The 26,156-nt window shown below is 41.6% G+C and overlaps 1 protein-coding gene and 1 long non-coding RNA gene across 2 annotated transcripts in view; both read right to left on the bottom strand.

Annotated features, from left to right (window-relative positions):
* Positions 1–22,015, bottom strand: part of LOC122536361 (transcription factor SOX-5) — a 166,596-nt gene extending 144,581 nt beyond the window's left edge. Inside the window, exon 1 of the mRNA XM_043668675.1 lies at positions 21,861–22,015. Within this exon, the coding sequence (XP_043524610.1) occupies positions 21,861–21,874 (14 nt within the window). The 5' untranslated portion in view covers positions 21,875–22,015. The remainder of the gene's footprint in view (positions 1–21,860) is intronic.
* On the bottom strand, positions 887–11,693 carry LOC122536362. Its single transcript, XR_006308383.1, has 3 exons — positions 11,506–11,693; positions 7,626–7,633; positions 887–897 (listed from the first exon to the last, which is right to left on the bottom strand). It is a non-coding gene; the product is annotated as an uncharacterized LOC122536362 (long non-coding RNA).
* Positions 22,016–26,156: the final 4,141 nt, after the last annotated feature.

The raw sequence follows: 26,156 nt of genomic DNA, 5'->3' as shown, positions 1-26,156 counted from the left end.
AAATAAGATAGGTGTTGGATTATCAACACCCGGACTATATTGAATCTATGCAAATACTGACAATGAGCTAGCAACAATCCATATAAAAGTGGACTGTGAATAGTTAGTCATAAGGGCAAGATCCAATAGTTGGTCATCTATGCTCCTTCCTCTTTCACTTGACGATGATAACTAAATATATATAAGGACATACTTTAGAGACATTCAATAGCATAAAACATTCTAAAACATTATAGAGACATTCTATATCATTAAAAGCATAAAACATTCTAAGTCATTATAGAGAGATTCGATATCATTAAAAGCAACAAACATTCTAAATCATTCTACATCATATTTAAGAGCATTAAACATTGTTAATCATTCTATATCATTCTATTTCATACACGACCACGACTGTAAGGGAATAAACTCTTCTTAATTGTAAGCGGGTTGAGTCCATTACACGGAATCCAACATAGGAACAAAATGTGTAGATATTGATAAACTTGTCCATCCAAAAAACGAGCGTTTTCAGTGTTCTCGTTAAAAAATTTTCATATTTTCTTCATTAATATAAATATATTTCTTTAATGAATGTGTCGTTTCGCTATAAAAGTAGGTTCAATATCATCGTAAATAATATAGGTTACATTGAACTGATAAAAAGAAAAAGTATGTAAGTTATGTGCAGCCCTGAACAAATTGTTGTTGGCCCAATGAGGCCCAAAAGATCTAAAAGGTTGGACACCCATGCGTTAGAACTACCAGCGACTAAAGCAGAGAATTTCCATTGGAGACTGATTAAAGAGGTGGGAAAACATTATAATAAAATATACGTAGCTTCAATTTATACATATATTTCGCGGGAAATCATTTAAATTTCCAAAAATATACTGTTTCACATCTGTAAAACTTCTAACAAGAATTATGAATAGATCATTTGGACTATTCTGATAGTTAGGCCAAGGATCAAAGTATGAAAAGTATCCGCAGCCTGATTTAACCCTAAAAATTGCAGCATTTTTACGGCTGCTTAAGTGTCGTCTTGTTCGAAACAAAAGTTCCGTAAAACTGTACAGCATAATCTCTTGCAACGTTCTGCGTATTTCTAACAAGTGTATGTCTCTTTTTGAAAAAGTTCTCCGACGCGAGAATTCAGCAACCACAAATGACAAACCGACGAACTTATCAAATTTCTCAGCCATCCCTCTGGCCAGGAAACGGGGCATTTCCCTCGATCGGGATTGCTTCCCCGGCGCGGCGACGAGCAACGAGAAGCTTCGATCGACGAACGTGACTCGGCCGGCTCCTTGGAATTGACTCATCGGTCCCTCGCAGCTCGCGGCTCTGTGTTTGGACACACGAAGTCAGCCTCGAATACATCAACGTCTCGGTACATCCGCTATATTGATTGCGAGAACACAAGATACCTGGGCATGAAAGCACGTGCGCGCGCGGGGCCGCGCGCTCACCGATGCCAGGCGAGGCGGTAGCAGGAGGAGGCGCGGATTCCGCTGTACCATGCAAGCGGAAGCCTACATCGTGATTATCATCATATCTCCGCTAGACATCAAAGACTTATCTTTCTCCCTGTTCGCCTCTCTTTCCCTCCTTCGGCCCTCTTCCCGTGGCCTTTAACGTGGCCATCTCTCTCTCTTGTTCTCCCTTTCTCCCCTGTCTTTTACCCAGCCGTCCGCGTCTCCCTTCCGGCTGCCAGCAGCCGAGTTTCCTCCCTCGCCTGCTCGCTCCGTCTTGCTTCTGTCGCTTTGCTCCTCGCCGGAGCTTTGCTTCGCTCCCGTGCTGCCGCGTGCTGCTGCCGGGCTTTGCTGCTCCCGAGAAATGACCATTTGTAAATTACTTCTCCGCCGAGCCGTGCCGAGCCGCGCCGCGCCGTGCCGTGCCGCGCCGCGTCGTCTTTCTTTGACCACGATATAGACTCTCTCTCGGTGACGATGGAATCGCTCGGCGAACGGAAGCCGCGGCTCCCCACTCCTCCCCTTCCTGCGATACTCGCTCCCCGACGAAGCCAGACTTTCTTCCTTTTCACGATCGGCCTCGAAATCCATCGGAATCAAAACGTAAAAGACCATTCCGTGCGAATGGTATCTGTCGGGGTCGATTGTCTCGTGGGCAATCTCCTGGACAAAGAACACGTGCCGGTGTTGCCCAATTAAGTGGAACGACGGCCATTAACTCGAGCCGGCCAGCAGAGAAGAGAACAGTTAGGTCCGCTGGTTTAGACGACGATCTTGGCGGGTTTTCGTTGGCAATCAGACCTCGGACAGGATCCATCCATTGTATCGGCGTTTCTGCGTGTCCTTCGAGCCGCGCGTGTATTCTTGGCCGCTTAGTCCAAGAGCGAATAACATTATAACGGGCGTGGAACAAAGAGGGATACCGGAGGAAGGAAGGAAGAGGAAAGACGGATCGGCAGGAGACAAACACATGTTGCACACTCGGTCGTCGGTTGGGGAAGCTGCTGGCTTCTTTCGTTCTACAACCCTCGGTCTACTCACACTCTCTCTTTGCTCCTGTCTCCTTGTCTCTCTCCGCGTTCCGTGCTTCTCTCTTTACGACTCGTAACGTAAGACTAACAACACAATGGAAGCAACAGCTGCATGATAGATGGCCCCGACCGACCGATTCCATCCAACGTCCGCTCTTTCTTCGAACGGGGCTCTCCGAAGCTTCTTTTGCTCCTGCGAACCGGTCGTTATCGTCGCGTTTATTCGCGGAAGCAACGGAGGGAGGGAAAAGGGAACGCGGATTGCACGGCGGAATCCGGCGCGGATTATCCGCGCTACCGATGCCGGATCGGCGTGGTGATCGGCCGAAAAACATTGAGACATTTTATGGAAAGAACGTATTCCACGTACATATGTATCTTTCTTCACAACCTCGCTACGGAATGGAAAGAATGACAACGACTCCGATTTTCATTAATTCTTTCGAGCACTCGACTGTGTCTTGTGAGAAGACATCGTGCTTGAATCTAGCCAACAGCTACCTCTTCAAGACTTTCTCTTTTTATAATTTATTGATAATTATAATATACGTTTGGTGTTGTATGATGCGATATATAGCAGTATAGTATCTGAACAGACGCTTAGAGTGAAAGCTAAATGAGTCAATTGACACTCGATAATTTACACAAACTAGGCTTCTTCACAAAAGTTTAAAAAATGACGGAAGATATTATTTCTCCAGAATTTGGAATTCTTGTGTATTATACTTGTTCTAGGGAACTAGCACTGCACGCTGATGATTGCTTTAAATTTAAACATTAGCTTAGAGTGAAAGCTAAATGAGTCAATTGACACTCGATAATTTACACAAACTGGACTTCTTCACAAAAGTTTAAAAAATGACGGAAGATATTATTTCTCCAGAATTTGGAATTCTTGTGTATTATACTTGTTCTAGGAAACTAGCAATGCACGTTGATGATTGCTTTAAATTTAAACATTATCACACGTTGGAAAGACAAAATCGACAAATATTTTTGGGTGAAATAATATTCGAACGATTATTTCCAATGCTGTGTCACTTTATTTACGAAGTGATGGTGCTAAATAAATTGCTGGTAGATGATGCAAAAAAAGTATGTCGAGGGCAAAGGATTAAATTATCCGATCGTGCCTAGACGAATTTAAAGTACAAACGAAACGAAACTGTGGTCTGTAGATCGATCTCAGCTTGTTTAAATTAATAATAATCTTTTTTTTTCTATTGCGAGTCATTTTTCAATGATATTTTTAAACAGTGCGAAGTTATAGACATTAATGAAGTAGATGTTTAATGATAGATGTTTCTCAGTACACTTGTATGATTATTATTAAACGAATGATTACACGATGTTTACGTCGTAAACCTGGTTTCTTTGAACGTAAGAAATTCTCTTAGATCAAGAGTGCCGTGAGAATTGCATGAACACTTTCCGCTCGTGTATTTCTTTGCTAATTCCTCAATTTTCTTCGTCAATTTTGCCAATGTAAAGAATATATATATAAAATACAATTTATATAATTATACATTTGTATAATTCGATGTTTGTTTCGAATCCAATTGATTTGCGTCTTTACTACCAAGTGTCATTTATAGTCTTCAGATAGCACCCTTATTTTTTCTAGAGATTTCACAGGTTCTAGAAAATTCGAGGATTCCTTGTGTCTGTTTTATGCTTTTCGTTTAACATGAATTTTACTGTACTGCAGACCTTTTTTACACAAATTATACACACGAGGGTACATATTTCTTTCGGTGACACGTGCTCTACAAATTCGTTTTTACATTATTTAATAAACAATGATTGTATCAAGCTTGGCGTTGGATGAACAACCACAATATTGGCCTCACAATATTGCCACAGTATTACTGATTGTGAGTCAGTAGTACTCCCCTAAATGTGACCTGAACACTTATTCCGGACAAATAGCATGCGTTAGTTACATTGTAACACAATTTTTGACCATGGTTGTAACGTAGAATAGAACCTTCTGAGAACTACTCTGAAAGTGTCATTCTTTTATATCCAATATACGCTCTAAAATCTTCAGTCGTACTTTCTACTTTCCACACTCGATAGCAGCAACAGTTGAAATTAATTTTCGCGTTTCGCGCGCGGTTAGGACAAGTGGCGCCGCGTCGCGAAAATGCGGCGAAAGCGTGAACGACGGTGGACGCGGAGGTGTCGTTGGAAGTCGCAACAACGTCTCTTAACCCTCAATCGAATGACGGGGCGGAAAGGCGAATGGAAAGGCAAAGAAGGAGCCAAGGCCGCTGCGTCGGCAAACGAGCTGCCGGCCGCGCTACCATTGTCATCCATTTGTTCGTACAAATCCCTGGCTATAATCATTTAATGCTCACATTCATCGCGGGCCACGACGACGGCATTGTGCTACCGGCGCGGCGTGGCGCGGCGGTGCATTAGTCTCTCGCACGCATGCGCGCTCGCGTTCGCCGGCCAAGGAGCTTAAGGCATTAGGGTGAGCTTCGTGCGAACGTTCTCCACCACCTTCGTCTCTCCGTCGCGTTCTCCTCTCTCTTGCTCTGCTTTCTTTCATTTCTTCCGTTACGGCGCGGGTTCGTTCGAAGAGCCGCGTCGACGCCTCCTCGGACGCGACTCTTCGAATTCAGAGCGGCTCGAAATCCTCGTGACCAATTAATCTCCGCGGCAGGAAATTCCACGCGTCCATTGTCGCCCGTCTCTCTTCTCTCTTCTCTCGCGCGCGTGGGTGGATGACCGGTTTGAAAAATGGCTGTCCTCGTCTCGTTTCTCTACGACTCTTCACTACGATCTCTCCATGGTTGGTCTTTTTTTTTCTTTCTTTTTTTTTTTTTTTTTTTTTGCGTCGCTTCTCGCGAGCCGATTTCCAGTCGGTTACGTGTATTTCGAGAGAGAGAGAGAGGTGGCACACGAAGAGCACAATGGCAGCGCGCGAGGCTCTTAGGCAGCGATTTAACTACGGCTCGGCCACGGATAGCCTGTTCTCCGCTGAATGCCGCACGCACACCGAGCGTGCGAGCTGCGCTTCTTTGTGCCACGCTCAAACGGCACAATGTCCATAGTCCAGGCCCCGACAATGGCCTCTACGCGACTGGTTAATATCAAGGTTCTTTGAAGGGTAGCCGGCTCCACTGGCGAAACACTGGCGACCAAAGGACTCTCTGATCTTCGATCGCCGCTACTTTCGCGCTTTAGAGTTCATCCTATCTCCCTTCCTTCGTTTCGTTCGCTTAACGAAATTCGCTCGGACGATTTTTTTCAAATTTTTCGTTTGAGGCTGGAAAGCCTCAAACCGAGTCTCGAAAGAACGAGAATGAACGCGAGACAGCGAGGTATTGATTTCCTAAGTTAGAATTATTTTCAGCGTGTCGGAACGTTGGTCTAGGATCGATTAACTCGGTCTCCGGATATATTATTGTTAGGTTGAGAGACAGCTCAATTCAATTTACTTCCGATTTATCCTGCGCTTATTATATACCGTCTGATGAATTATTCGCATTCAAATTTAGCCTCTATCACTGTTTTCAGGACCAGTTTTCACCGCAGATCACACAGGCCTCTGTAATTCTCCGAGTTACATTTTCGAGTTCTTCGTCGCACTTTGAAAAAGTCAAGTATGCTCGTATATATATCGATCACACACGAATCTCACACACACACACACGACGTCCAACAAATTGTGACAATTTGGACACATTTCCGACCGATTTCCCATAATGGTTTGGGGAAGGGAAAAGAGAGGAGAAAAAGTTTTAATTCATCGACCGATCTACTATCCTCTTATACAGGGTGGCCACTGAAAAAGTCATAACTTGTTCATTTCCAATCTTTTTTATTTTTTTTTTTTATAGGTTATAGAAAAAAATCAATTATATTTAAATTATATTATATTTAATATATATGTATTATATTATATTATATTTAATATATATGTATTGTATTATATTATATTATATTTAAAATATATAAATAAAATATTAAAAATTTGTTTAAAAACATGTGTTTTTAAAAGTTAGATTTAGACAAAAAATTTACATTGGCCAGGTTTCCCGCCGAGTGTAAGATTCGAGCAACAAATGACGGGAGAAGGGAAGAGAAGAGCAGGAAGAATTAATTTGTGGCACGTGAACGGGAGTGCATCGTACACGAACGGCGTATGAAAAATTATACGATTCCTTTGAAAAGGCTGGGTGGATGGTACACGATTTGCAAACAAGATCGGAATGCGAATCGAGTGAAATAAAACCGTTGGGGCGCGGAGGAAACGGGGATGGACGTCGGAGAAGAGAGAGAGAGAGAGAGAGAGAGAGAGAGAGAGAGAGATGCAAGGGAGATTTTGTTCTCAGGGGAGTAGTCAAAGTAACGTCGCCCTTGTCACGACGACGATCCGGTGGCATCAAACAGACTGATGTTCTCCGACGTGGCACGAAGTATTATGCCACACCGAGCATCGCCGATTGCAATCTTAGATAAGCGAAAACAAAGAGGAGACGTTCGATTGATCTTGGATTGGGCTAGGAAGAAGCTCGTTCCTATTAATATCAGCCACGAGGTCGAAGATCCTGAGTAGTTGATAGTCGAAGCACTATCGTTAATATACGCAAAAGCGATCAGTTCCTCGATTTCTGAGGAGATTCTGTGACTTCTGACGATTATTGAAAAATATTTGGAAATGATCAAACAATTGGAAGTTACGTTACAAAAAAAAAAAAAAAAAAAAAAAAGTCGTGATGAATCTATGAATAAAGTTGAGAAGGGAAAGAGCGAAAGATAATTGAAGGGAAGAATTTTTTTTAATGAAGAGAGCAGAGTCGGTTTCGTTCTCACTGGCTAGTTGTTTAATTGAAAAAAAAGCCTACCAGAGCTAGTTCATAAAGCGTGATCTACGCTCTGAAATACCTTGTCAAGCCACGGCGATTAACTTTGATTAAATGCTTACCAATTCACACAACCTACCCCACGAAATCTCGTTAAAATTAACGTAATAAATCTGTTTTACGTACGCACACACTCACACACATACACACGCTCGGACATACACTCCTCTGCCGTAGAACCATAAAATCCCATACTTTAATTATCAAAGTTTTATCGCAGCTCTCTGCGTGCGTGCGTGCAGGCCGCAGCGAGCTGCTACAGAAAAATCTAATCGCGATTTAATCGAAACCAAACTGAAAAAACTTACATAAATCGAGGATGCATTACACGTCTAATTAAGACACGATGGTTAGCTAGATAATCTCGTTCCGCAATTTTAACCGCTCAGTTAGTTAACCATATACGTTAAAGGTATAATCACGAAGGTTAAACTACAGGGTGATACAAAAGTAATCGTAAATCAAAATTTAAAGCTGCGTGAGGATAATGCATAACACGCATAACTTTTGTAAACAAAATATGCATAATGAATTAAATACACGCTGTATACGTTCAAACGTTTGATCGAAAATTTGTTTACTATTACGTAACATAATTTATACAATTCTAAAGATTAATAATAAAAAAAATGTATTATATAAGGTTCTCTGAATCTTCTACACGATGGTTTTCGCGTGGCAGGAAAGCTTAAATGGTTCAGGCTAAATCGACAATTTTGTAGAAGACGTGAAAATTCAAAATAATTCAAAATTCAAAATAATTAGGTAGAACAGAAACGAAAAATAATGATTACAATTCTGAAGACTTTTTTTCTTTGTTGCTTTAATACGATATATCGCAATATGCGCGAATAATATTATAAATGAAATTATTTCTCTATGTCCTATACTGCGTTAATTTCTTCACATCGTTGTAGTAACAAAGCCAACATTGAAAAATTCACGTAAAATTCAAGTATTAACATTTTACTCAAATTATGCGTTTATATTAATCTTCAATTCAGGTCACGCCCCACACGACACTCAAAAAATGTTAAAATGAACGCAAGTTTATCGTCGTACGATTTCATTTCATAAATTTTACGGCGTTGAAATTATTTCAATTCTCAGTGTCCGAATATTTACTTTTCATTAATAAGAATCACGTGTCTGAGCCTCCTCTCATTAATTCAGCTGCGATAAAAGTTCCCTTATTAGGGTCGATTCGCGGCAGCGAGGCGGATTCGCGCGTAACGCGCCCGTACAAAGCCAGCTGGTCGCGTCAGGTGAAGCCATTAGATTCGGACGCGATATTTCGAGACGTTTTTAATTTCTCAAAGACGCGTCCCCGCGCGCGTCTCGCCACCGAGGTCTTAAATTTACACGCCGCCGCGAGGAAGCCTTCAATTTGCACGCGAATTTATGTAGACCGTCATTAAGATCGCGAATTACGCGCGAGCCCCGAACGTGGCTCCCCTTCGTCGCGGAAGATCACGCACCGCGGCCGCGCAAATTTTTCCGTCAGGTTGAGCTCGAGTCAGGTAGCCCGACTTTGCGACTTCGCCGAGCGATCGGCTTAATTGGACGCGTGCAATTAATTTGCAAGATTGCAAATGCGTAATAAAGCTGCGTGCCCCTTTCTGTTTCCTCTTTCGTTTTAACACTTTGGCGACAAACGGACAAAACGTTTGGCCGAATACGGCATGTAATTTCCAAAAGTTCTGTAGCTGAGCACAAGGTTCTGCTATTTGTAGGTAAGTATAAGGAATATTACATCTCAGTATGATACTTTGCTCGGAAAAATTAAATATAATATTTAAAAGACTTAAATGCGTATGGAAGAAATATTGTTTTTTTTAATGAAATAAATATGATGAATTTACGGTAACTTAGAGTATCATCTCAGTATGATACTTTGCTCGAAAAAATTAAATATAATATTTAAAAGACTTAAATACGTATAGAAAAAATATTGTTGTTTAATGAAGTGAATATGACGAATTTTACAGTAAGTTAGAGTAACATTTTTACATATTTATTTTACACATGAGATACATTAACAAATGAAAACGTAGTAACAATTTAAAAAGTTTAACAGCAGCCAATAGTGGCGCCAATTTTGAAACGTAGAACTGCTACGAAAGTGTTCATTACTTGGACTGGAATAGTTCAGAGACGCGTGTCTCGGAGGCGTAATTGACGTCTTGTTCTGAGCGTACTTGAGATGATCAAAGAGAGAGAGAGAGAGAGTTTATCTCTTTGCAAAACTGAAAAATTTAAGCTGCGTTGCCTTTATGCGTTTCCCTGCAAATTTTTCTCAAATTGCTGGACCCAATCGCTTTTTTCCCCCAACCGGAGCGTTGCACTCGACACTTTCATCTTCGTTGTCACCTACACGACCACCATAACACGTAAAAACCATGGTCGTGTAACCTTCTTCGCCGCATTCCCGAAACGCTTGGCGTTCGTTACAAATCATCATCACGGGATAATAACAATCAACGTTCTCCAACCGGAGTAGAAGTTGCTGCTGGCAGAGCTCGCCGAACCGTATCGGCCGAGCAAGTGAAAAAAACTAGGAGCCGGCCAGACGGATCGAGCGTGTACTCGCGCCGCCAATAGTTTTGGCTCACCTCCCCCACTGTTTCTAATTGACCCACACGGAGTTTTCGCCGTGGAATCACCATCAGTAGCCGTCGGACTTTAATTCCGAGACAATCATCATAATTCGCCCCTTATCGACAGGGAAAAAGGGAGCGCTGGCCCGCAACCGTTCGGAATCGCGACCATTCCATTAGCACGCTAACAAAATAAACAGAGCGAGGCAAACCGGTAAATTGTAGCTGTTGCTTCGATCGTCCAAGACTCCAAAGTGCCTTCGTACTCTCCGGAGTGCACGTTTCGCTCTCGTCAAGTACTCCTCCTCCTCTTTCTCTTCTTTCTGCTCCCGTCGCCCTTCCATTTCTCTCTTTCTCTCTTTCTCTCTTGGTTTTCACCGTTCCCTCCTTTTTATTCCGCACCCGGAGAAGCAGTGCCATCAGAGAGAACTGGCGGAGCACTATCGGGAGGGAGGGAGGATGACAGGTTGGCCGTGTCCTCCCCGAGGGAGCAGCAATTTATAAATAATTGAGCCGAGTCCGGTAAAAAATGAATTACGCGTCCCTGTACAATATGAGGAGTTGCTTTACAGTGAAACGAGCAGGGGACCCGCGAGACCCGTGGCTTCGCCCGTGCAACCCGGTGAACGACGAAACGACGAGTAAAGATAGAAACAGAAAAAAGAGAGAGAGAGAGAGAGAGAGGGAATGGAAGGATAGAGATACGGACGAGGGGGATAAAGGAAGAGGAAGTAACATAAGCCGCATCAATTTTGCAATTGGAGAATTTTATGTTCGCGCGCGGCCGCGATATATTATGAACGAACAGCCACCGGTTTCCTCTTCGCAAAGTATCACGCTTCGATCGAGCCACCCACGTAGCGCCGCGGTGCCACTGCCCTTCGATTCCGATCACTGATTTTTTTTTTTCTAATCCAGCTTCCCTCGGTCTGTTACAGCGTTTCTAGCTTCAACGATTTACTAATTATTCTTTAAAAATATTCTTACGCTGACAGTTTACGGTTACGGTTTCTTTTTAATTTAATAGTTAATTTAATAGATAATTTATATATTAATTAATAATAAATAATAATATAATAATTAAAGCGCCGGTGAATCATGAAAGTGGTCTAAGTCGAGAATTTAAAAAAGAAAAAGAAGAGTTTCATCAGTTGTTTCGCGTTACACTTTTGAAGTAAACTAATCTGACGTAATTTCTAAGAAGCTGTAAAAATTGAACCTTTGAATAGAGTTGGTTGTTGTTCACTTTAGACAGTGGACCAAGTCAGTTGCATTCTCGTGAATTTGTTATTTAAGGGAAAATAATTAATTATTTTACCATCAAGTAAGAAAAGTTGTTGCCGATTTTTATCGGTCATAATAATAATTCCAGGGATATTTTCTGATTAACAACTAATGTGTGTACGATCATAAATTTTTGGAATCTGGCCATTCATTTTGGCCAAACGATCGTGATTTTTGGCTCGTCAGAAATGAGATATAGAAAAAAGAATCCATTTTTGGTAGAACGAATGAAGCAGAAGGATTGACAGAATTCAGTAACAAAAAGTGCAAAAAATATACGAAAATATCCACCTAGTTCCCTTATACACCACCGTTAGAGCAATAACAGAAGAAAAATATAAAGATATTAAGAATTCACTACCCTACATCCCACCAAAATTTACCAGAAATATTTCAAATCACTCAAGACAAATCACTCAAAATTCGATTTGTAAAGGATAAGAAGAAATTCAGAAATTATAAAAATTAATTTCTCAGGAACATGATTGTAAGATGTGAATTAACAGATTTTATTAAAATATTTTGTTTACAATAAAATTCGTTGCTTCCTTTTGTTGCAAGTTAGTTTTAGAGACATTCAGTTAATTTTGAAAATGATCTAAAAGTCATTTCAAGCTTCAAAAATCATATTTCCTGAAATACAAAATTTCACAGTCATAATAAATATTCTTATCTCACAAGACCAAATATTTCCTGAAATATATTATAAAAATATTTTTTAATTTGTTCAAACGCAAACCCTTAAACGAGAAATATGACTCAGATCATTTTCACGTGCGCCGAATTCCAGTATTGTTCACGTTATTCGATTGCAAAGAAATTCAACGTTTTAATATTTTATTTCAGCTGAATGCATTTAAACTACTTTAAATATAACACGTACATATTTTTAAACTGAACAAAGCAAATATAAATTACAACGTAGCAATAATCAAATGATTGCAATTAATTTAAACTTCTCGAAAATTCATTGATAATCCCTACAAAAGTAGTTGTTAATCAATAATTATCAATAATTGAATGGAAACCTTGAATAAAGGTCTCGTTACATTTCCATCGATATTAAATTAGTATGATTCTATAATCGTGTTAATACATATAAATTAGATATGTATTTCTTATTTAATATAAAATTTGCCTAACATTGATCAATGCGTGTCCGAAACAATCATAATGTGCCGGAAATATCGATATGCCGCAAAGTAGTGAGATAGTCCCAATTACAAGAATTGGTTGGTATAACAATGAACGCTTAAGTGTGTGTTACATACTGCTGTATGTAGCTTCCAATGGAGGAGCTTCGAAAATCGCATTCCGCGGCGCTACGACTTTTCCCAACTGGGTGGAACGATAAAGTCGTGAGAATACTTTAGGGATCGACGTAACCGATCGAGACGGAGGCCGAGGGCAAACAAGTGTTTCATCCTTTCAACAACGGAGCAACGACTTTAGAAAGTGGCATTTCGCATTCACCGATGAACCGGTTTATCATAATTGGCCTGGCGATACGCCCGAGCCGAACATTTTTGCAACATGCGGCGCGACACTTGCTGCTCGTCGAACGGTAGCTCCGCGAACGGGAGGGACAGATCGTCGAGTCGAACAATTCCAAACGTCGACGAACACCGATAAACGAGAAAAGGAAGAAAGGTGGAAAGGAAAGAAAATTAAGGGAATCGTTGACGAGAAATTCGAATCGAAATTCGAGGGACGAGAAGGAAGAAGAAGATGGGAGGGGATTCTTGGAAATTAAGAAAACAAATATTGTGGAAGCGAGGACGGATAAAAGGGAGAGTAATGCGACGCACTCTTCAGAAGATAAAGTCGGTAATGCTTTTGGCTTTCACGCAAACATCATTTTAATCCCCGTTTCGGTGAAGGTAGGTGAAGGAAGGGTGGGAGGAGCAGGGGGAGCACGGAGAGGTCGTGAACAGGGCGACGCGATGACGGTCGACGGTGGCGTTTAAGCCAGACGGAGACGGAGATGAGAGCGGAACGAAGGGACAGACGAAAGGGGGTGGAACGGGCGGGACAGGGCAACGGAGATCGAGGCACAGGGGTGGCTCGAGTTGAACCGAAGCGAGTAATCAGGGAGACATTATTTTCCCTTTGAGACCCGCCGTATTTTAATACGAAGGAAAACGTATAATCCGCTTGTACAATTTCGAGCCACCGAATTTCCCTGTCTCTGCCCGTCTCTCCCTGTCCGTTCTCCTCCTCCTCCTCCACCTCTACCACTCTCTCTTCTGTTTCGTCGAATCGGTCGCGTCCGCGAACCATCCGTCTCGAAGTGGAAATCGAAGGGTGGCGATGCCTTTCTAACGGTTCCTTTCAACCAATATCCGCGAGACAAACGGGCACGTGTTTCGCGGTTCGATGAAAAGCCCGAGAACGAAACACGAAAACGAGGTTCCTCCTCCTTCCACAGGAGATCCCACCCCACCCTCCTCCTCTTCCTCCGCGGCTTTTTCGTCGTCTCGTTTTCGTCGATCGGAGTACGGAGCGCGACCGGAGGACCGGTTTCATATCCGGCGAAATTCGCTAATGACGCAATTATATCGCTCTCGCGGGGAACATTGAACCGTCCTAATTCGCCGATCGCCCGAACCGTTCAGGAATCCCGTCGTCTCCGCTACGGAGATTCTCATTTTCGGTGCGGTGCCGTTCTCCGTCTCTTTGAACGGAGACGACCGACCAAATATAAAAGCCGGATAAAAGAAACGCTTTTATAATGCCAGCGTGTCAAGTGCGTGTACGCGTATATCTACACGCGACGGTTAGCCTGTTTCGCGTTTGTGTGCGCGTGTGCCTATAGTGTTTCCCCCGGTTTCTTTCTCTCTTCTCCGGGTTCGCTCATCGTCCCAGAGAATAACATTCACACTTTACGATTATGCCTGCCTACTTTTTTTGTCAAGCGGCCTGGCTGCACGGTGTCAACGACAGATTCACGATCGGCTCCTCTCGGCTCGCACACAGCCGCCAGCCAGCCGGGAGAGTACAACATTCAACGAACCGCCAGTTCCACATAAATCGAGATCCTTGAATTAAATAGGCAAGCTTTTAGCATCCGTAGAATCTCGCCGTTTTAATCCTCGAAAACCGAGCCCCTCTGGCTAATCTGCTGCAGTTCGACAAAGTCGGCAGCCATTGGCGCGCGCGAGTACGCAAGCACGCGTGTTTTTTGCGTTTCGATGAATATATCTGTACTTTGCTATTGTAATTTATTGCAATAACTACGTTTTGATCAAAATTTCGAGAACCACAGAAATCGCTTTCCAAGCGATACGAATATTTTCAACGATAATTAACTTCTTGCGCTGGAATGACGTGTGCCACGCACGTCGACAACTTTTCGTTCTAAAGTTGTAATATTTTCTCAGTTTTAAATGAAACAAAATGGGCAAAGCAAATAATAAATTTATTGCCTTCCAATTATTTTTATCCAGCGATATACCGATGAGATCAAAAAGAAAGCGACGAATTATTCTATACGATTTGGTCACTCGTTACGGTCCGCAATCAGTTGCCATCGCAAGTGGTTAACCCCTTGCGTTGGAACGACGTGCCACGCACGTCGAGAACTTTTTATTTCGAAGTTGTAATATTTTCTCAGTTTTAAGTGAAACAAAATGGGCGAAACAAATAATAAATTTATTGCTTTTCAATAGTCTTTATCCAGCGATATACCGACGAGATCAAAAGGGAAGCGACGAATTATTGTATACGATTTGGTCACTCGTTATGGTCCGCAATCAGTTACCAGCGCAAGTGGGTTAAAACTGTTAAAGTTTCGCATTCTTCAACTGACGATAAATCATCGTTCAACTCGCAATTAATTACGAATTATTATGTAAATTGTCGATGCGAGGTTGAACGAATCCTATTTGCAAAGACAAGTCGATCAAACGTCTCTCGCAGCTTGAAATTTTTATTTCAGAAGTAAACGGTTAATAATAAAGCTATTTCTAGCGAATAACGTTCGATCTTTCCTACTTTGTGATAATTATCAAGTCGGTCGGGAAACAATTGCGCTTTTTCATCTCTCGCTTTCAAACACACGTATCTCAGCTTTCAAAGTTTTTTATCAATCAAAGCTACAACCTTAAAGCTACAGGCTTGTTTATCTCAGTAGAATTCCGGGCCGATTCTGGAGTCGATCAGTTTTCTGTATCAGTTTGGTTTTTAAAGAGTTTATCGTTCGAGAAATCTGTTGGATGAGCGCATCTGATGAATAAACGGCGGATGAGGTAAAATTTCGTATCCCAAATCATTCAACATTTGGAGAGTAATTGCTGCAACGTGTTATCAACATTGGAATGAAATTTATCGAACCACCATTACATCGTATATATGTTGACAATATCCAAGCGAAATGCATTGTTGTCTTTATACCCTATCTGTTTCTGCTGCTTTGAATTCGTAAAGAAAAATTGCTTCAACTGGCTTTTCATCCAATGCCCAATCAATTGGCAAAAATTGGAACGAAATTGTCTTTGAAACAGAAGCGATTGATTCTAAAATACAGACCTTCAAAATTACACATTACAATTACAATCTGCAAAAAAGAACGAGGGAAAGTTACAAAACATAAAGAGCGCAATTATTTCCCGACCAACCTAATTATAATACAGTGCGTCCTTTCGAGAATTTTTCTTTCACATAAAAAACGTTACGTAAGCGCAATTTTTACGTCGAAACGTGAAGAAAGGTTTACGGGAATCCGGTTAGGAAGAGCCAATTGAATCCATGCTTTAACACGGTAGTTGCGAGCATCCGCTAATTTTCAAAGGAAACACGATGGAGCGTAAAATATTCGCAAGTTGCGTGCAACTTCCCTGAATCTGGCGTTTTATTGCGAGTCTCTGTGTTGCGCAATTTGCTTGAAACATAATGCAAACATGGCGCGATGGACGGAACAAAGTGTACTCGCATTATCGAAAGGGAGATTCACGAACCCATTGACAAATATTTGTATTAACTATATTTGCACTATCTACACTACGGGGTTGCATTTTTCACTGAGCAAGTATTTGCCCTTCTCAATTAGAAAAATGTGTGTCGGAGGTAAAAGGGGGGGGGGGGGGCCCGAACGCGATTGAAACGACGTTCCAACGAGTGCAAAAGTAAAGTGGATAATATTTTCAGATTCGAACGTGTGTCTCGAGCGATCGAGAAATAATTAATTCATTGTCCGAATGATTCGACGTTTGAAATTATTCGAACGCTCGCGATTCATCAAACGAACCGCGGAATTATTTTCTTCGTGTGTCGAATGATAAAAAATTCGTCAGACAGAGCAGAAATTTTATGTATTCGTAACGTCACAAACGACAAATTGGAACTCTCGATGGACCAGGAGGAACCAGCGGCGAGGAATTTCGTGGCGAGACGCGCGAGCGCGCAGCCAGCGGTGTTCCTCCGCGCGTGAAAAGTGTCAGGGAAAATAGAATCGTCCAGAAATAACCTTTCGAAACGATATTTCGAACGGAAGATGAAATACGCGACTACGTCGACCAAGTATAATAGCAGAGAAATAACACGAGCCTCTGTTCTTTGTTTCTTTCTCTCTTTCTCCCTCTCTTTCTCTCTCGAGCCCCGTATTTTATCCGATATTTTTGAAATACGCGACGCGACCGTACGGTGACCGGATGTCGTAACGACGCACCGACAAAAGCACCCTGGCCTTTCTCTCCCGCCGGTTCCTCCTCTCTCTCTCTCTCCTACGTTCGCGTTTCTTTCTCGATCCTCGATTTTCTCGACCGAGGGTTCGTCGCTCGCGCTTTATTCGCGACTGCATTCCACGCGAGCGGATTCCGTTATCGCGGCTCCCCTGATTAGCGATCGGATCCGTGGGTAACTTGGAATTTCTGCAACGTCTTTTCGTGGATGAATTTTTCTTCATTCATTTCAGCAAAATTTAGCAAAACTGTATCTAATCAGATGGAAAGGTACCTTTGCTTTGTGTAATGGGACACGCGCCGCGCATACAGCGAAAGAGTCATGAGATAAAACAGAGGATTACACACCTGTTACTCGTGTTTTCAACGCCACGATATTGAAAAAGTCGCGGGAATCGGAGAAAATTACGAGCGTCGCGGCCGCAGTAAAAAATAACCCAAAGGCTTCTCTTCCGTCGCGATTTTCACGGCGCGTCGCGACGCCGATTTCACTGCCATTTGCTCCGAATTTTTTTTATTTTTTTTTTTTCTTAAGCTTTGGAAATCTTATTTGAGATTTATTTACAGCTATATCAGTAGAATTAACTGCAAAATACGAATATAAATAAGAATAGAATTCTTAAATAAGAAAAATTCACTTTTGCTATTCATTGTAAAATGTAGGTAAAAACACTGTATATATTTGTAATTTTAGCACATTTTAGAATATCTCGAGGCAACAAAACAGAAAACTAAAATAAAATCGATAAAATTAAAAATTTTCACTAGCTGAAAAATAAAACTATAAACTTTATATATAAGGTTACAGTCTTTGGGGAAATAAGAATATACAATTCTTAAATAAGAAAAACTTGCTATTCATTGTAAAACGTAGGTAGAAACACTGTATATATTTGTAATTTTAGCACATTTTAGAATATCTCGAGGCAACAAAACGAAAAACGAAAATAAAATCGATAAAATTGAAAATTTTTTCAAAGAAACAAACCAAAAGGAATTTATCATTTTGTTATAATTTAACTCAATCGTACATGTACTGTGTTTCCGTCATCGCCATATAGAAATAATTAACACTCTCAAAATAAAGCAAAGCGCTTAAAGGGTTAAGACTTTCACGAGTGAACCAAGGAGTTCAATTTTCAGTATAGCTTCGTTGCTCTGAATTTAACACTAAAACTACCGACGACTAAATCGTAAAATGTCCATCAGAGATATTAAAGAAATAAAAAAATCTTTATAACACTTATAAATAGGGCACATAAGCTTCTATTCGTGTATTTTACAAAAAGTCATTCAAGCCTCCAAAAATATATTTCTACATCTATAAAATAACAAGAATATTGAAATGGTCATTTTGATCATTTTGGTAGTTCTAGTGTCACCTACTCTCTCGTTCTCTCACCGGCTTAAGAAACGGATGGGGAATCTGGAATCGGGAACCGAGAACCGGTAACCGGTCGCGAAACATCGTCCGATTGTTTGCCCAGAGATAAGATTAAGGATACAAAACTTTCCCACCGTCGAAAATCGTCAGACCGCTGCACCGTTCTCGCGTTCTGGCGTTTTATCGCCAACGATACGCGATTTATTGACAGGCGAGCGATATTTGCTCGCGTTGTCGCTGGCGCAACGTGTCAATATCTTTACGAATACAACAACGTTCGATCCGAAGCGATTTTGTTCGATCGTGAGCCGTTCCTCCGCGTTGCGTCATCGTCATCGTCCCTCCGCTTCCGCTAGGTGGGGCGATGTACGCTCGAATTGAAAGAGCAAACAACAGCCAACACGGCTTTTTGTTTCGCCGTTCTCGGCGAACGAATGAAGGATAATCTTTCGAAGGCGAACGAAAAGCAGAGACACTGACACAGTCGCGAGTTCACGAGGAATTCCTCGTAGTGAAAATTGATTTTGAAAATCAGAATCGACGGGGATTTCGTCGTAGCCGAAAGCTGTTTACTCGAGATAGTATTCGAGCCGCGAGGAAAGGGTCGACTCGACGATTTCAATGGGTCTCCTCTTCGGGATGAGTGACGCAACTCATCCTTTCGACTCTTCCTTTCCTTCTTCGCGAGGTGTGATGCGCGGTCGCGCGATGGTTGGTCGGATCTCGGAATTCGAAGGCTGTTGTGCATTATCTTGCAGATGTTTGCTTTCGTCCCGCGGTCGTGTGTAATCCGCCGGAAAGTTCGCGGAGATTAGAGGCCCGGGTAAATATTGGAGTCTCGGTCGAAGGACGTTTGATCAAGTTGGACAGTGTTGAGCCTTTCAAACGTGTAGCGAAATTGGCTCGTAAGTTTTCTTCAACACGTTTCGTGAAACTCTCAAATTTGAAATTTGAAATTTTCATTGCAAAGCGAAAAATTTTTCAAAAATTTGTTATAAAGTCATGTACTAACATCTTTTTTGACATCAACTCAATTCGGTGAAAAATTTGTTATCAAAATGACATTAAAGTAAATATTATATATAGTATTATTGTATAGCATTACGTAATACGATATAAATTATTATTATTTGGCACATAAACAATAATATTGAAAATATTTGGAACAAAATGGTTTATTATTCCGAATTAATTTTAACATCGTTATGAAATTGTTTGTTAAAATAATATGACTTAAAATCAAATTTTGATGCCTTGCAATTCATCTTGAATTCTAGACTCTTCTTTTGATAATTATTGTTTCTCTGCGCTGTTATAAAAATTGTAAGACATACATCAGATGGAAAACTATTAATCGTAATAGCGTCAGGCGTATACGCAAGTAACCAAAAGTAACCAAAAATATGATAAAATATATCTATTTTTTAAAATATTAATCTATTATTACAATTTTTCATTTTTTTCTATTTTTTTGAATGTGAATCCATTTTCAAAAATTTATTTATTTCTTTTAGGCAAATCTAATTGCAAATGACGTGGAAGAGATATACGTCAACGTCGACGTGACGGCAACGCGAAAGATTTGGTTTACGTAACATATAAAAGAAACTAACAGAAAAACAGTAGAACGTATAAAAGAAGAAATAAAGAATATCAGAGTAGCGTAGTTAAAATAAAAGAAGCAAAGAGCGAAGAACAAAGTATCAAGGAGTCCCAATGGAGACAGAAAACCGCAGATCGACAGATATATATTCAAGAAGGGAAAGGGAATCGCGTTATTCGCAACGACGCTTAAGACTCGGTGTGCGCCGATTCGAAGAAGACGTAAATCGCGGCCGTAGCCGAGATAATTCTCCCCTAACCGGCGAATCTTGCGGGTTTCGTCAACCGGCGTAATTCGATTCCCTTTACGCAATTTCGTCGAATCGCGGTTTCCCATTCGCGAAACTCGGCTGCGACGTAACGGGTGTTCCCAAACCTGCGCGCGAGAACGATCGGTAGACCGGCGAAGGCAACGCGGCAACGTCGATCTGCGATTTCATCGATAAAAATATAACACGTGCTACCGTTTTCAAGTCGAGAAGCCAAACAATATTTACGGGACGTTCGTAGACAACTGGTGGAAAGTTAAACGAACGGACGCGAAACCGTGATGAAGAACAAATTTTCTTTGTCCCGTTGACTCGTCCATGCGAAACCTACACGTTCTTATTTAATTTCTATGTATAATTTATTAAAATATTTATTTAATTATTTAGAATGTAATTTATTTATGTATTTATTCTATAAGAGTATGTATTATATATTTATAATATATTTATACGTTTATTCTATAATTTCTATAAGATATTGTAATATAATATATTGTATAATATATAAGATATTGTATTATATATTTATAATATATTTATATGTTTATTCTATAATTTCTATAAGATATTGTAATATAATATATTGCGTCTTAACATACAATATTATCTTACATATTGTATAATATATAAGATATTGTATTATAATACATGTATTATATATATTTATATATTTATAATATTATTTATTTATATATTTATTCTATAATTTCTACAAGATATCGTACTGAGATATCGTACAATGCAATGTAATACAGTTTATTGTAATACAATATCTCATAGAAATTAAATAAAAACGTGTACACACAATGTCTTGTGTACATTTTATAATATCAAATATTTATAATCATTTAATCATTTCTATTTTTTAAAATTCAATGACATTCATCTCGTTTTAATTGTTCCAAAATATTTATAGAAATACAGTACTGACCGTCGTATCAGCCAGCGTGTTGATTTTAGTTCAAAACTGACGATTCTAAGTCTAGTGCCTTCAAACCAACATTGGTCCAACACTAAACACACCCGCACTTTATAATGTATCTACGAAAGGAACGCAGGTAAATTATCAATTTAACATGAAAACGATGCCCGAAATAACATTTCTAGATAACAAGAAAGAGAACTGGATTTTTCATTTCTTTTCTTTTTTTTTAAGCAAGAGTTAAGTGACAAAAGGAGAATTTGAATGGAGAATTTGAAATGAAATTTTGAAACCGGTCGTTTGACCAGTCGTTTGGTGCGTTTAGTGTCGAGGCATTAGGCTCAAGATGAGCGAAAATTTTCTCGACCGACCGACGAGACGGCAGAGTGAAGTGGAATCGGAGTGGAATCGGGGACCACGATCGGCAAGCGGTTGGTACGATCTCGAAGCGCTTGTAAATTGATCGCGGCTCGCGTCCCGGCTGAAAGCGATCTGCTCGTTAAGTACTGCAGCAGCGTTCCTCCCGGCGAGTCGCCGGCTGGAAAGCAATCCGTGGCGTGGATCGAGATCGAGATCGAGAAAATAACGATAAAACGTGACGCGGTCGCAATTAATGGCGGAAGAGGTAGAGAGGTATCCGGCCGCGATTCAGTGCCCTCGCCGTCGCGATCGACGACGTTTCCACCGTACGGCGAACGTTTACGACACACACGATGCAACAACACGCTCGGACATCGATTCCAACGTGCGTCTACGTACCCGATGAGATCCATGGAGATGGAGACGACGATGCCGATGCGTTGGCCGATCGTTTGGCGAAAGCTGCGCAGCCAGCGAGAATGCTCTTCTCGTCGTCCACTTCTCTGCTGTCTTCCTCCACGCACACCGCCGCGATCCACAAACACGAGCGCGCTCGCACGAACGCTCGCGTGCGTTTCTCGTTTGTAAAGGAACGCGCGCGAGATACCGAAACGAACGGAGAACGTACGGTGGAACCGGTGGTTTGGCAACGGGCGACGACTGATCGATTTTTCGCGGGTGTTTCCTCCAGGCGATCGCGATCGACGAGACGACGGTTTGTCCAGTTTTCGCCGCGCCACCCCGTATATCGCATGGGAAAATAAATCTTGTGGACACTCACCGGGAGGGGAGACTGGACACTGGACGCTGTCACCGGACACGGGTTGCAGCGACTGCAACAGATCGCGTGCGTGAAAGAGAGGAGAGGACGGCTATCAATGGCTGCATTATACAATACCGGTGAGCTGGTGTACGCGGAGCGTTGGTGTGAGAGCGCGCGCGTACGCGACACGGGACGCGCGAGTATGTAAACGTAGACGCGCGAACTAAACCGGGTCCACCGATCGAACCGAGCCAACAACCACTGAACGAATCGAAACGAAACGAAACTAAAGAACCAAAGGAACGATCCGTGGTACCGTGCGAAGAGAATCTGTCTCGCGCGTACGACCCGTAACGCGCGCTCAGTAGCAAAGCGGGAAGACGAAACGACGAGGTGCGAGAGGTGCATGCCTGTGCTCCACCCTATTTCTCGGGTTTACTTTTCGACGAGCATTTCGCCGATTAGATATCGATTCTTTTGCAAACACTGTGCTGCACTGTGGGACCGTTCGATTATTCTAAAGCTAAAATTCCCAACGAACGTCCGTATCGATGCCTCTTCAACGATCGCCGAGTGACGAATACTTTATATATACAGGGTGTTCCCGGGTTAAATCGCCAAACTTTAGATATGAATTTAGAACCCCGAAACAAACAAATTCTCTCCTCTGGAAGCATGCTCGCAAATGCTTCCTTCGAGAGATATTTACTACTAAAGTTGTAGGACTTGGTAATGTATGCCAACGAAATAATTCAGGCTTATCACGTATATTGTTGAAGAAAATTGTTGTATCTGTTACTAAAAATAATTGTGATTATTGCAATTAATATGTTGCATCAGCTTGGAGACAAGCATTACACCTATCAATAACAGAAGAACTGGCCGATTGACACTATATATGAATCTAAGTCCCAGCGTCACCATTTTCACTGGCCTCTCTTCGCTCATCGCCTTCTCTCCTTTCAACTACCTGACTGCACAATGCTCTTTGTCGCACGGGTTGCTCGCGGTTACTCGCGAGTGCATTCTTTCTATACCTGTCCCGCTCTGTTTCATTCCCACCTGATTCGATCCTCGTCCGCCGTTTTTACCTTTCTTTCTGCCCTCTCGTCTCGATGCCTGTCCCTCTCCTCTTCCTTGCTCCTTGCCCGGTGCCACCGCTCGACCGGCCTGACCTGTTCACGTGTGCGCCACAGCCGCAATAACTATATCCAGCCGCGCTTTTTTGTCACCCCGGTTCGGTTCTTACGCACGCTCTTACGGAAATGAATTGAGTTATTGTAAAATCGTGTCCGGCCGGGTATAATTGGGTCCACGCGTGCCCCGACGGCCGCAACCACGTCCATTTTGCACAGTGGCTCGCCTTTCGGCCGTTCCACACGTGTATCTGCCTCTAGTGGATCGAACGAGATGAAGAAACATCTCGATCCAGTTCGGTACGATCTCGTTTATGTAAAAAATGCTTAGATCCATCCTTAGATCGAGTCGAGATATCTAAATACATCAGTCCGCGAAACGGATTGGTCCCGTAAGTAATGTCGCATTTTCACGGTAGGTGGCGGTGTTTTGTTTTTCCGTGATTTCTAACCTATCAGGTACAATCGTACTGTTAATCGTCGACACTTTGAAAGGTTAGTTGAAAGAGAGCATTAAGTTTGATCTTGCTGTGACGAGAAAACGTGTTTTCGAGCAATTGTGCTTGGTGATTTTCTAAAAGAAGGGATGAATGAGAAGAGAGATTCGCGACGTTCACGGCGATGGTGGTGTAAACGTAAGAACGGCGCTAGTTTACCAAGTTTCGTAATGGAGATTTCAACCTACCAGCGATGATATACGTATATATCAAGAAAAAGATGTCTATTATTTTACACCCGAAAATGCGAAATTACTTATGAGACGACTCAATGGCAACATACTATAATAAAGTAAGCAGAAAGTCAAATTGAGAAGTATCCCAAAGTTTTCAACTTTCGGTGAAAGCAAGGATTTAAACGAAGGATTGTTTGACTCAGTTCTGAATTTTTCCAGGCTGGAATTTTACAAAGAGTGAGACTCGTTCGGTTTATCGCGGTACGGAAGCATCGAGTGCAAAGATCCGAGGGACGCGTTCCGCGGCTTTTTCAAGGTGAATACAGGCGCACTCGGCGCCCCATCCTGAATGAACAAGCGCAATAAACAGGTGTTGGTGCTCGACTCACCGGCTTCGAATCTCCTTCCAGCTGATCGGCTTTATGGCCGTGACGACCCCATCCACCGTCGAACAATTACGCCGAACATCAGGAAGCGCTCCGTTCTGCGAACAGAAGAATCATCGTTTTATTAACACCACGAGATAGACGCGTTCAGCGTTACGGTACTCTGCTTCGCAGAGAAGAATCATTTCCAATTGTCAGCGAGTCAAAGTGTCTTGCTTGTATAGGGTATATACGTACTGACTTTCCCGCAATGGTATCTCGAGAGCTGATAACAGGTATCGGAGCGAGTATCTCGCAGATTACGAGATCCAGGCATGTTTGAATAGCAACCTGGCGTAATAGTTTGCTCGGCGTAAATCGTAGTACGCTCATTCATAACTATTTTTCTCTCTTTCTTTTTTTTTAAATAGAAGGCGATATATTTAGAAATAAAAATTATTAAGGTTATCACTGACGAAAGGTTCCATGGAAAAGTTTCCGAAAACCGAGGATTCGTTAAAATATAAGGTTTCTACTCATCTATTTTTTTTTGTTTTTTGTTTTAAATAAAACATCTAATTTTATTAATTTTAAATTAAATTTAAATTGAAACAAAAATCTGTAAAGAAAAATGAAAAAAATTGCGGATTTATTTTAGTAGAAAGTGATCTCTGGCCTACTCTAATTTTTCTTTTTAAATAAAACATCCAAATTTATTAATTTTAAATTAAACTTAAGTTCAAATGTAATTTTTACATTGCGTTTCAAATATGTAAGAAAAACATGTAACAGAAAAAATTGCGGATTTATTTTAGTAGAAAATGATCTCTGGCCTACTCTATTTTTTTTTTTTTTTTTTAATAAAATCCAAATTTATTAATTTTAAATTAAACTTACGTTCAAACGTAATTTTTACATTACGTTTCAAAAATATGTAAGAAAAACATGTAACAGAAAAAATTATGGATTTATTTTAGTAGAAAGTGATTTCTGGCTTATCCTATTTTTTTTTTTCTTTTTAAATAAAACATCCAATTTTATTAATTTTAAATTAAATTTAAGTTCAAGCATAATTTTTTTCACTACGTTTGAAAAATCTGCAAGACAAACATGTAACAGAAAAAATTGCGGATTTACTTTGGTAGGAAATGATTTCTAGCCCACCCCGTAGAAAAGATACGAAACTCCGTTCCGCGCCGACGAAAGAACTTGTTGCTAACGCGTTCTTGGTGGACGCAGCGCTCGATTGTCCCGATAATTGATAACGCAGCGACGCAGGCGGCGACCGCGGAGCGGAGAATTTGCACGGAGGTCTCTGGCAGAGTTCTCGCGACCGACAGATACGAAGGATCCTGCGTGGAAACAAAGGACGATGATTCAGAGGCAGTAGGAGAGAAGTACCTGGTAGATGACACGAGATTCCACCGGAAGGTGGGCACTACGTCACTGTCTTTTTCTTCGGTGCCGGTGCCTCCGAGCTGGAGCTGCGGGGAACGCGCGCCGCGATAGACGGTTTTCGACTCGAAATCCCGGCATTCTTGCCGCCGCGTGGAATCCGACGGTGTTAAATGAACCGTCCCGAGGAAATATAATGTTCGCCGAGCGTTCTCTCTCTCTCTCCGTTCTCGTAATTTACAGCCGGCCGAAATCTCCCGAGTCGCCGGACCAGACTGATCTCGCCCGCTGACGAGAATGCTCGGAGCTCGAAGCTCGACGAGCAGGTGCTTCCCTCGGACTCGCGCGTCGCGCTGTCGAGAG

Source organism: Frieseomelitta varia, unplaced genomic scaffold, assembly GCF_011392965.1.
Source record: "Frieseomelitta varia isolate USP_RPSP 00005682 unplaced genomic scaffold, Fvar_1.2 scaffold_823, whole genome shotgun sequence".
NCBI lineage: Eukaryota > Metazoa > Arthropoda > Insecta > Hymenoptera > Apidae > Frieseomelitta > Frieseomelitta varia.
The sequence above is the reverse complement of the archived record's forward strand: the minus strand, read 5'-3'. Positions and strand labels throughout refer to the sequence as shown.